This window comes from Eptatretus burgeri, chromosome 15 (assembly GCF_056783735.1).
Source record: "Eptatretus burgeri isolate ZD-2024b chromosome 15, Ebu_testis_v1, whole genome shotgun sequence".
In the NCBI taxonomy this organism is placed as follows: Eukaryota; Metazoa; Chordata; class Myxini; order Myxiniformes; family Myxinidae; genus Eptatretus; species Eptatretus burgeri.
This window is the reverse complement of record NC_140975.1, coordinates 48,056,737-48,068,863: the sequence shown is the minus strand read 5'-3', so window position 1 is coordinate 48,068,863 and position 12,127 is coordinate 48,056,737. Positions and strand designations below refer to the sequence as shown.

Genomic DNA, 12,127 nt, shown 5'->3' with positions numbered 1-12,127 from the left:
ACCTTGATAGAAATCAGCTGAAACCCATCGTCGATCTAACGGTCTTGTGCCGTCGATCTTACGCGGGGTCAGAGCATGTGGAGACCGCGTGCGCTGCGGAAAAGGAAGGTGAGTGCCGTCTCGCCATGTTCGAGTTCGAGCTGGGGGCTCGAATCCGTGGACATCCGCTTGTTACGAGCGACATAAGTGCTTTTGACACTTTCCTATCGTCCATGAAACCTCACCAAGTACTCTGTCTTCTCTGCATGCATGCTGTCTGTCTGTCTTCTCTGCATGTTCTATAAGGCATATCTCGGGAGCAACCCCCTCGAAACCTGTAATCCGTAGTTCGCTAGTTAAGAACAGGTTAAAATTGTTAATAAAAACATTGTCGTGAATGTTTTGCTTGTGTCGTGTTCCTCGATGTTCCCCAATAATTCTGGTTGGTTCGTATGAAGTTACACCATTGAATTACTTCGTGTCGCACCAATAGATACGCCCGATTCGTTTAAACCAAAAAACAAAAAACAAAAAACTGCTGATGGACTGTGATTGCTGACACCGTGAGAGTTGAGGTTGCCGACACCACGGATGCCATTAACAATTGGTGTCCGGAGTGGATTGAGAATCCCTCCGTCGTGAATCTTTAACAGTTTGGTAGTCAGGAGTGGGATATTTGGACCAGTGGTGCATTTTGCACCCCAAACATTGGTTACGAGAAGCGAGGGGGAAAAAAAACCCCCTCCAAATTTGATTTGATTTTATGTTTGAGCGGATCGGGTGAGGAACTTGGAAATTGTAAAGAAAATGGAGTTGCAAAATGGCGGCGCGGCTCCACCTTGGCGCGACACGAAGTGGGAGTGGGCTATTAAGAGCGCAACGAATGGCACAACACGAGGCGGAGGCTCCCAGCCACCGGTTCAAGCCCTGTGGTCACGGCATGCGCTATGGCAGGCGTGGCAGGGCGACTACGTGACATTGGCAAGCTTCAGACACAATTGGGGGATGCCTTGGAAGAGGTGAAGAGTTCTGAGAATTATATAAAGGAGGTACAAATGGAAGTGGACGAGGCACAACGGCATGCAGACGAGGTTCAGAAAAATGATAGGTACGAGAGGGTACAACATTTGCAACAAATGGCCGATGAACGGGAACAAATTCGGTGGCTGAGAGAGGACTTAGCCAACAGAGTCGACAAACTATATGGAGAAAGAATAAAGTAGTGTTGTTTACCCGTCAGTTGGAATATGAGAAGAGCAAATTGAACAAAAGAATAGAGGAAGAGCAGATTGGTATCTCCCAGGATAGGAAGAGCTTGGAGGAAGAATGGGAAAAAAGCTAGAAAAGGAAAAATGTGAACACGATTTGGAATTGAAACAACTGAAGGAAGAGGTAAGATCAGGCAAACAGATAAGAGAATGCCTAGAACAGAAGATAAAAAGAGGAGAGAAATCACTGGAGCAAAGGAAGGAAGAATTGTTGGAAAAGTCAAGACAGTTCAAAGAACTACAGGGAGAAATGAGGAAAGTAGAGTGGAGTACCCGTGAGTTGGAACAAGAGAAGAGCGAACTGAACGAAAGAATAGAGGAAGAGCAAATGAGTAACTCCCGGGATAGGGAGATACATTTCACACAAGGACATTTATCATAAAGCACATATTGCACACGCAACACAAGCAAGGAATCATGCACGTATTTACAAGCAAGGCAAATAAAAAGCAATACAACCGACTACAATGAGAATGTACATGCACTTGACAGTTGTTACTTAACAGGACACGGCGCCACAGCATGCATACAAAAACAACAGGAAAACCCTCCCCATAGGCAGGGAGGTAGACGGGGTTCGTAAACCTTAATGGTCGTGGACCGTGGATGACTGAAAAGCCCCGCGAGACAGTGCTGGTTACCTGACCCCTCGAGGTGTGACGGTGGGCAGGTCGCGACGTCTTGTTCCAACGGCAGCTAGCGTATCCGCGCCTGCTCTCGGGCCTTTGCGATGATGTGGTCGGTGAGTTCTCTCCAGTGTCCCTCGCCAGATGCGCAGATTCACACCACACAGCCGGCAGGGCTGCGCCTGCCATCTGCGTCTCCGAGGCATCGCCCAGACTCGCCACCGGCTCGCGCCTTCACCGACAGGTCGCCGAACGCCAAGACGAGAGAGCCCGACCTCGACCACCAAGAGAGAGCTCGAAGATGAAGCGAGAGGATGACGTCAACCAAGAGAGCGAGTCGAATCCAACACGACCCCGACAGAGAGAGGATGACATCGACGACCCAGACAGAGAGAGTGAGCCTCACGCGCGGTCCGCCTTTTATAGCGTGGGGCTCCGCCCTTCGCTCCTCCCCGTTTTCGGCTCCACCTTCCTTCGAGAAGGTTCCCGAAAAGCGGCGTTCCCTCACCCCGACCGCGTCACCCCGCCCGTCCACCAATTGGGGGCGAGCCGCCCCGCCCCGCCTCCGTCACACTCCTCGGAGAAACAGGCGGGAAAAATCCGCGCGCCCATCGGAACTCCTCTGGTTTCCTTTTGCGTTCGACGGTTTTCAACGTGGCTTGTTGTTTCCGTGGAGGTTTGCTCAAAATAACAATAAAAAAAGAAAAACGGCTATCTCAAAGAGTCGCAGCCCGGTGAACACGAAGAAATCCCTTTAAACAACGGTGGGGACCGATCTGAACACTCACTCACCTGCATAGCTAATCGAAGGAACCTTTATGGTGTATTGCAAATTTCCACAGCCGAAACACTACCTCCTCCCTTTTTTACAGACTCGTCCCGAGTCGTCAACTTTTCGTGTGCCATCATGTGTAGTTCTCCCCTCGTACGATTTACCTTTGGATCCCTGAGTGCGACATTCAGTGTATTTATGTCCCAAAAATAAATAACCTACGGGCTGAGTCACTAACTAAACAAACCCACTCATACAGACGACTTCAATAAATTGCAGGCGCGAAGACACACATGCCGGGGGTGCAAAACACATTTACAAGTACATCTTAACAACCTAACCTAATAAAATTTACACTAACCATGGCCCAGGATCGATGGACTCTGTGGAGAAAACAAGACTTAGCATGGAGCCAGGCTGCTTAAGCGCAGTCCAAGGTCTCCCCCTTCTTAAAATGAATGCAGTGAACAAACAAACGGTGCACGGGCTGCCGTTGCAGTCCCGCGTTGCAGCTGCCATCAGAGCAGTCCCTGCAAACTTGCGCGAGGATCCTGGCGCACATGGCAATGAACAATGGGGGGGGGGATGCAAAACAGAACGGGGCAAAATGGACGAGGGCAGCAGGCATGGATCTTGGCAAAGGTGGGCAGGCAAGGCACGGCATGACGAAACAAGGCCGTTGTAACAACCAGAGCCAGCAGATGAAGTGGCTGGCACAGGCCTTGAAGCAAACAGCCAGCAGGCGATCCGACCGGCACAGGCCTTGCAGCAAATAGCTGGCAGAGGAAGTTGCCGGCACAGGCCTTGTAGCAAAACAGCCAGCCGATGAAGTGGCCGGCACAGGCCTTGCAGCAAAACAGCCAGCCGATGAAGTGGCCGGCACAGGCCTTGTAATGAGGAGGTGGGTGGAGGGAGTGCGGTGGTGCAAGCCACTCGGAAGGCGGGCTCGGACCTACCCTATGGTCTCCCTCCCAACCTATCGCCTTTGCCTGTCTCCGTCCATATCCACTCCCTTAATTTGTCAAAACCCAATTTAGCCCCAACTTATTTTTTTTGTTTTTTCTTTCTATTTTCACTTCCCCACAACTATAACTCGTCCCCTAACCCCCTTTATAGTCTCTGTCCGGCTAACCTATCCTGTCCTAGCCTACTCCCAACCCCTACGTTCCCTTCCTGGAGGGGAATAAGGGAGAGCTGGCTTCCTGTGTCGAGGCCCAATCTAAGCCTCAGAATGGCCTCCTCAGATTTCAGCGATCTCAACCCAAAGTGGGTCCAGCGGCCGACAACGAGAGCGAAGGGATGGATGGTGCAGAGGGGTACACGTCCTAATCTACCCTATCCATTAACCTTTAAACTACCCCGGGGCTTTCAACAAGCGCCTCTCGCTTAACCTATCGGTTCTAACAACCAAGATTCCTGTCGTTTGTGTTGGTGTCCTCTCAAATTTCGGCCCATGCCCCCCAATTTTCTTTCCGTGCCCTCACACGGTCTCACAGCTGGGACGCGTGGCTCCCTTGGCTGGAACTACCCTCTGCCGATTCCCCAACGATGGCACCCCCGGGCACTACACTGCCTCTGAGCCTAACAGCTCCCTAAAAACTGGGGAGTGCCCTCCTCGGCTACTCCCCCTCGATGCCCACGTGGCGTGTTGGCGCCCTGGGTCCCTTTCCGAGGGTCGCCCGTGCCCAGTACACTGCTCCCGTGGCATATGGCACCCCGGGCCCCGCATCATGCGGGCGCACCCGTACCCACTACACTATCCCGGCCCCCCATGGGCCCTTGGCTTACCGCGGCCGACGAGCCCGGTGCCTGGGGTACCCACTCAGCGATACTCACCGTTCGCAGCCACGCTCCCAGCCTGTCAACAGGGCTCCTGCACCCCTCCAAATGGGTTTCAAGCCTACACTCCCACCAAGAGCAAAACGACCTCCATTTTTCAATTTCGCTAACCCACAAACTCACATTATACTGACCCCGGGGTCCCTTGGGCGGGAATCACTCCTCCCCCCCAATCACTCATTGCACCATGCATACCACATCCGCTCCATTCACACAGACCCTCTGGCCTCACTCACTCAACATGTCTCCACCTCACTACTCTTCAACACTCCATCGCTGAACTCAGCCATCCTGCTCACTACTTCCCATAACTAACTCGTGCTCCCACGTCGTCGCTTAAACTAGTAGCACGTTGCCTTTAACACTACATAGCTAAGCTACGTCCCCTCTACACACTCAAAGTCTGTCATTGTCCTCAAATCCTCTAATAATTTCCCCATCCTAAATCTCAACTACAATCCCTCTAACTAATCCATTCCACGGGCCCCATGAGGACTTATCCCTGCCCCATGGAGCCGGTCAAGCTAAGCTAACCCTTTCCCCTAACTTGTGTCATCCTGTGCCCAAGACAGGGGGTCTTTCACCCCTACCTCGGGAATCCTGTTCACCCGAAAGCAAGGCTTGCTTTTTTTTTTAATGCGCGCACCAGCGCGGCAACTCACACTTTCTTTTACTCCCGTGACATCATGGCAGCTGTTCATGCCTGGCGCACCTCGTCCCCTCTCGGATGGTACCATCGGCAAGGATTTCCCTCCTGCCGGATTCCAACCATACGTGCAGCCATGACGTCACCCTGCGCATTCAAAAACAAGCCTCGCGTTTCGAGGGTTCCCCATGCGAACACATGTGCTCTGCCCGTCCGTAACCTGTGCAGTGCGCTCTGCGAACAGAATACCCTGCGCAGGCCACGTAAAGTTTCACACACACTCGCGTGGAGAACCCATCCGGTCCAAATCCGTAATCCAGCCTACCTTTTGTCCGTCCGCGGGATCGGCACCATCCACCGCTGGCGTTTACGGACCGGGTTTCACTCCCGCAAGCGCGCACACGGCGGTCTCGTGCGAAGCACGGCCCGAACCTCGCGCTCGCCGCTGGGTAAACCCGGCGCGGTCCCCAATGCATCTACGGCCGCTACTCGGCCTCTGTCGTCGTCGTCGTCTCCATTCCACCCGCGCACACCTGTGTGTCACGACGCTCACACACCATTCCATGACACTCACACTCGGAGACGCGGCTGCATGCTCCCGCATGCCCACCGTCATCTCCCTCACATACCGCTCCCTCACACACATGGTCTCTCTTGCACTCGGCCGTTCATTCACGCATGCCATTTCCCTTGCACACGTGGTTCCACTCACTCGCAGCCTTTCACTCACTCGCGCCGTTTCACTCGCACACGTGGTTCCATTCACACACGGCACCTCATCCACACACGGCGTGCTGGGAGGCACGCACCTCGGCTCACTCGCAACCTCACACACTCTCACACACGCGGTCCCTTTCACACAACGCCTTTCACCCATACTATGCACGCTTTTCAGCACACATTTTGCCACACTTGTGAACACACACACCGGGACATTCACAACGGGATTTGTGCCACTACAAGGGGTTCCGGGGTCTCCAAACCCCCCAAGCTCGGCGTGCACCTGTTCGCAGCAGTCGCCCCCTCTACCTCGCTTGACACGACCGAACCCACCTGGTCGTGATCAGCTTCAAGGGAGCATAGCGTCTCCCTCCGTTCCTGAAGGAGGCTATCCAGCTGCTCGCACCGGGTCGCGAAACAGTCCGCCAGCTCGCCCCCATTGTCCTCCACTACCTCAATGTGTGTGTGCTCGTCCTTACCCCCGTCTAATTCACCCTCTATCTCCCGTGTCTCTGCCAACTCAGTCACCTCATGTATATTAGTTTCTTCCTGGATCCTTGTCTCTGTTTCCTCCATTTTATTTAATTCATTCTTGACTCGGTCTATCTCCCGTCTTATTTTGGCCTCCCCCGCTTCCATCGCGGGCCGGACAGCCGTTGCACTCCCTCTCAGCTCATTCGCTCCAACACGTGGCGCCGCCATTTTGCACACCGTTGTCCGCGCTTCGTGCACGAAAATACCATTATGCCCGCCTGCAGGCTTTACATATCGCTCCTGAATGCCTTTGTGTGTGCATCCATGCAATCCATCAAATCGCGCACATTTTTTTTCATTTCTGCCAGCAGAATTGTTACGAGCTGGCTCGTGTCAAGTGGCCCTGTGGCATTAATAGCAGCCAGCTCACACCTCGTGCCGCGCTGAAGTGCGATCGCGCCGCCATCTTGCGACTCCGTTTTAGTTCGTCGGCATAGTCCATGCTCAGTATATGTTGTTGAGCTCCCCCGTGGATTAAAATTACAAAAGGAACCGTCCCGGGCCATGGATTCCACATCAAAACACGTATCTAATCCACCCGGCACCCGTTCGCCTTGAAATGCCATCTTATCCCGTGGAATAAATTTTTTTGCTCGTAATTTGGGGTACACAGAGGGTTGCTTCACTCACCCCTGATCCGGTTCTGTGAATTTAGTTGGAGGCAGGATGGATTTGAATCCCACTCCCGGACACCAGTGTTACGAATTCTGGCCCGCCTGGCGTGCGATCGGCCGCGTACCTCTAATGGCAGCCGCGTCACCCACCTGACGGACAATTCAGTCGTGACCCTCCTGGAACTACCGCCAGGAGCCAGTCACGGATGGGGGTTTAACCTCACCACAACCTCGTCCGCATTCTACCCACGCGAAATAGGGTGAATCGCCGAATGTCGATATACCTAAATACCCACGCGGGTAACCTACCGAGGGGTTGCACCACGCCGCAGGTCGGCTTAGGACACGAACCGCTTAAGCGGTTCGTTCCGTGCTCCAGGGATAACCGAGCGGTGTTATCGCCGACCTCGACGGTTCAGATTATTTATTGGGTGTTGAAAACCCACTACTCATTCCACGATGCAAGATGGCATTTCAATGGGGTGAAAGGAGGGCGCGACGAACGGGATACATTGCACACAAGGACATTTATTATGAAGCACATATTGCACACACAACACAAGCAAGGAATCATGCACGTATTTACAAGCAAGGCAAATAAAAAGCAATACAACCGACTACAATGAGAATGGACATGCACTTGACAGTTGTTACTTAACAGGACACGGCGCCACAGCATGCATTCAAAAACAACAGGAAAACCCTCCCTATAGGCAGGGGGGTAGACGGTGTTCGTAAACCTTAATGGTCGTGGACCGTGGATGACTGAAAAGGCCCGCGAGACAGTGCTGGTTACCTGCCCCCTCGAGGTGTGACGGTGGGCAGGTCGCGACGCCTTGTTCCCACGGCAGCTAGCGTAGCCGCGCCTGCTCTCGGGCCTTTGCGATGATGTGGTCGGTGAGTTCTCTCCAGCGTCCCTCGCCAGACGCGCAGACTCGCACCACACAGCCGGCAGGGCTGCGCCTGCCATCTGCGTCTCCGAGGCATCGCCCGGACTCGCCACCAGCCCGCGCCTTCACCGACAGGTCGCCCAACGCCAAGACGAGAGAGCCCGACCTCAACCACCAAGAGAGAGCTCGAAGATGAAGCTAGAGGATGACGTCCACCAAGAGAGCGAGTAGAATCCAACACGACCCCGACAGAGAGAGGATGACGTCGATGACCCAGACAGAGAGAGTGACGTCGACGACCCAGACCCAGACAGACAGAATTTGGAAAATCAACTATTTTTGAGGTCAAAGGTCAACTCAAGGTCAAACTTATAAAGTCATCAAATTTCATCTGAAAAATTGTCAATTTTCATCCGATTAACTTGAAATGTGATTAATAATTGCATATTGCATCATTGACATGGCTATTATAGTTTTTTTTGAGGTGAAAAGGTCAAAGCTCAACTTTCTAAAACCAATTTTCATCTGAACAATAATCAATTTTCGTCCAATTGCCCTGAGCTTTGATTATTCGATCATCAGTTTTAATCTTAATGAAATGGACAATTTGATGTATTCATGGCAACTCTTTTTTGGGGGGCGGGAGGTCGATTTTTCAAGTGTAGTGCTTTAAACTACATCTTTGTTGTTTGTCTGTCTGGTTGTTTGTGTGCAAGATATCTCAAATAGTTGTGGATAAATTCGGACAAAATTTGGTGGGCAGTAATGCCGGCGATACCTTGCTTTTTCATAAAAGACAATGTGGGATCTTTAATGTCCGCCAACTAATGCTAATGAATGATGACACGCTCAATGATGCAATGCCCTGCCTGCAAAGAACCAATTTGACGGTTTTCTTTTGTCCCACGCCCCACCAACAAGGTCAGAGACGGGGGACATTAAAATGAGCTCCATCCAACCGATCATCCGTCATGTACTTTTGTGTACACGATATTTCATAAAACGTTGAACATTTAGCTTTTCCATTGCATATATCTATTCCACATGACATTATCTCAACCCGATTCGATCACAACGGTGATGGCCTGAATTATGTTGCCATGGCAACCATCTCTGTCACTTGTCTTGTGCATGTGATATTTCATAAACCATTCAAGATTAAGTTTCACATTATACAGGTCTATTCCTCATCCCACCCAAAAGGCAGGGGACCGAGAGTGTCAGCTTCTTGTTTTTATAGCAGAGCCAAACATCGAACACTGGTTAGACAGCTGCAAGGTAATTGTAGCACCTGTGCACCATCCTGTCAGACATTATTGCTGACATGACATTTTGTTTTTGTGTTTTTGGAGGGCTTTCTGGGAATGGTCTTATTGCTGTTGTATTTTAATATTATTGAGTTTACGAGAATGGTCATTTACTAAAATTCCTGTTCAGTTTATCGACATTTGGTAAAGGAATTGTTCAGTTTGGTAGTTGACTATTTTTGTGTGCGTACAGTGTTTTTCGTGACTGTGCATGATATTGAGTTGTAGTGTAGTACAGTTTATGGGAATTCTACATGGGTTCCCAGTATCATAAGCCTAATACTTCGATGGGAATGCCAAACAGATCAGTTTAACGCCATTGGTATACCACATTAATTGTTGCAGGAACCACCATTGTTTGTATTTGTATGTTGCTTCGTTATAAATTTGTAAGGTTGTTCAACTCGGGATGGTTAGAATTCCAACAGCACAAAATGGCAATAAAATGCTTTAATTTGTTGGAACAGGAGTGACAGTTTTTATTTTCCCCTGCAGGATCATTAATGACATCAGTAGCTGTTTGTGAACTATTGTTGGCAGTTGTTGTGCTTGCAGCTGTTTGCAAGGTTTTATTCCCAGCCGGCCTCAATGCCTTGAAACTTGAATATCAATCGCTGTGTGAAGGATAATCGAGCAAGGGCAGTGTGGTGGGTATGGGAATGAGGAGGAGGAGATGGAGAAGGAGGAGGAGGAGAGGGTTGAGGTTCACCTTGGGTGTCATTTAGTGAGAAAGTGCAATTGAAATTCCCACATGGTTTCTCCTCATTTGGAGCAAGTTCCTGCATTGAGAAGGTTGTCGAACCCGTTTGTTTGGTGTCTGTTGACTTGGCATAGTGGCACCCTTATGAGGCATCCTGTGCTTTGTACTTTCATGTCTCTTCACTTTTCAGCATCACTTATTTGTTACTATTTACATTACGATCAATATTTTGTTATTCATGGGTCACCTGCATAGGTGTGTGGCAGCTCGAGTTCCAGCTCGCTTCCTCATGAAGAGCAGCTATCAGTCATCATAATTTGCATTGAATGTGGAACCGCATCACCTGCTTCCATTAGCTTGTCAGAGACATGTTTTTCCTAAAAGTATAATGAGCTGTTACTATCCAATACCTCACTTGGGCCTCGCTACATTTCATAAATCAAATGTCTAAGAGTGTTCTTGTTGCCAGAATCTTTCACCAGTTTAATAGAGTAATCACTCCCTCCCTTCCCAACCTTCTTCCCTTTCCCTACTCCCCTACATGTGTCCTTCCATGAAGATTAGATCAGATTTGTTTTTATCTCTCACTTCTTCCCCCCTCCCTCCCCCCCCCATTTGTCCTTGTATTTTTGCACACTTTTCTACTTTTCCTTCCTTAAAAGCATTTTGAGCTTCGCATCACATGGCCATCAATGCTATTGATGTCATAAAATAGCCAGGTTGCCTTTCTCCAACTGTGTTTGTTTAGTGCGTTTTGTTTTGTTTTTCCTTCTCCCCATTTTCGGCGTCAGTATCTGCCTCTTGGTGGTCACAATCTCTGTTCACTCCTCCACCATGTGCTGTCTGTGTGCAGTGAAAATCTTGGAGAAACTTCACATCATAAAAGAGAAGAAAGTGCGTCACGTAAAACGGGAGAAGGACATCTTATCTCTCCTCAACCACCCATTCTTCGTCAAGCTCTTCTTCACCTTCCAAGATGAAGAAAAGCTTTGTATCCTAACTTGCCAACCACTTTGACCTCTGATTTTGATGTACATCTTACCTTTGATGCTTTGCAAGAAAATAGCAGAAGTGCATTGCTTGCCCATTTTGTTGAGGTATCCATAGACAAGCAGATTTGTCTGCATTTGTAGTGCTACGGTTATTGCAACCGGGGAGAGGTGATGATGCAAAGGGTCAGAGGATAAGTGTGCCATGTCATTGCACGAAGGGCTCCATGTTGTGGTTCCATAGCATCTATCCATTGTAAATGTCAAGTTTATTGCAGCCCTGCCCAGGGGCTCGTGTGGGAATGCTTAACGGGGCCTTCTACCCCACCGCGGCATTTTGTGACAGGGAGGTCTCACGCGATGCGGACACTTTCAAAGGGAAGGTATTTAACGGCTTTTCAGTCAACCAAGAATTTTCTACCGATTATACAGCCCTTGATGACCTGCCAAAGGAGTGGATTCAAAATGGGCTTATAACAGCTCTAGATGAGGAAATGACAGCAACATATTAATATTCCATCCTCTGAGCTCATCTTGCTGGCAAAGTAGATTGATTACAGACTTGAAGAATGCTCTCATAGTGAGGTAAATGTTTCCCTTTACTTTTGTAATGCCTACAGTATCTAGGGCTTATGCAGCTGCTTCAGCGGAGATTGCATTCAGGACAAGGACGTTTGTAGACAATGTACAAATTGACATGTTGTATGTGTTTTGAACCTACGGTCATGGCATCATGAAGCAGGGCCATAAAGTTAGGAGGATGTTCATCAATCGGTGCTTGCGTTTGAACCCAACAGTTATTAATTTAATATTTTGTTTGGGATAATGCAAATGGCATGACCTGAGTTTGTCTGTTTTATATGCCCAGCAATTGTCATTCCATTCAGCCATAGTGCGGCTACGCGTTGCTAAGCCATTGGACTTTGAATTGACTCGTGAGCTTTTTGCACACTGGGGGTGCACACTTTGCATGTAATGGATCTGAGTTCCCTGACCATAGTGCAGACTTTGGGTTGAGCTATGCGAAGAATGGGGAGCTTCTCAAGTATATCCGGAAGCATCGCTCATTTGACGAGGCCTGCACCCGTTTCTACTCGGCGGAGATAGTTTCAGCACTGGACTACCTACATGGCCTTGGAATCATACACAGGTAAGGGTGCTTGAAACCATCTGTGGCCGTCAGTGCGATGATGGAATATGAGCATCTAAAGCCTTAGGTATTGGTCAATGATTCATACTCGTC

The 12,127-nt window shown here is 49.8% G+C and overlaps 1 protein-coding gene across 2 annotated transcripts in view; it reads left to right on the top strand.

Moving 5' to 3' along the window:
- PDPK1 (3-phosphoinositide dependent protein kinase 1) overlaps nucleotides 1-12,127 on the top strand; it is a 125,858-nt gene that overhangs the window by 45,928 nt on the left and 67,803 nt on the right. For both annotated transcript variants that reach the window (XM_085858463.1, XM_085858462.1), the window contains 2 exons: nucleotides 10,749-10,886; nucleotides 11,890-12,034. In XM_085858463.1, the coding sequence (XP_085714589.1) occupies nucleotides 10,749-10,886; nucleotides 11,890-12,034 (283 nt within the window). The remainder of the gene's footprint in view (nucleotides 1-10,748; nucleotides 10,887-11,889; nucleotides 12,035-12,127) is intronic.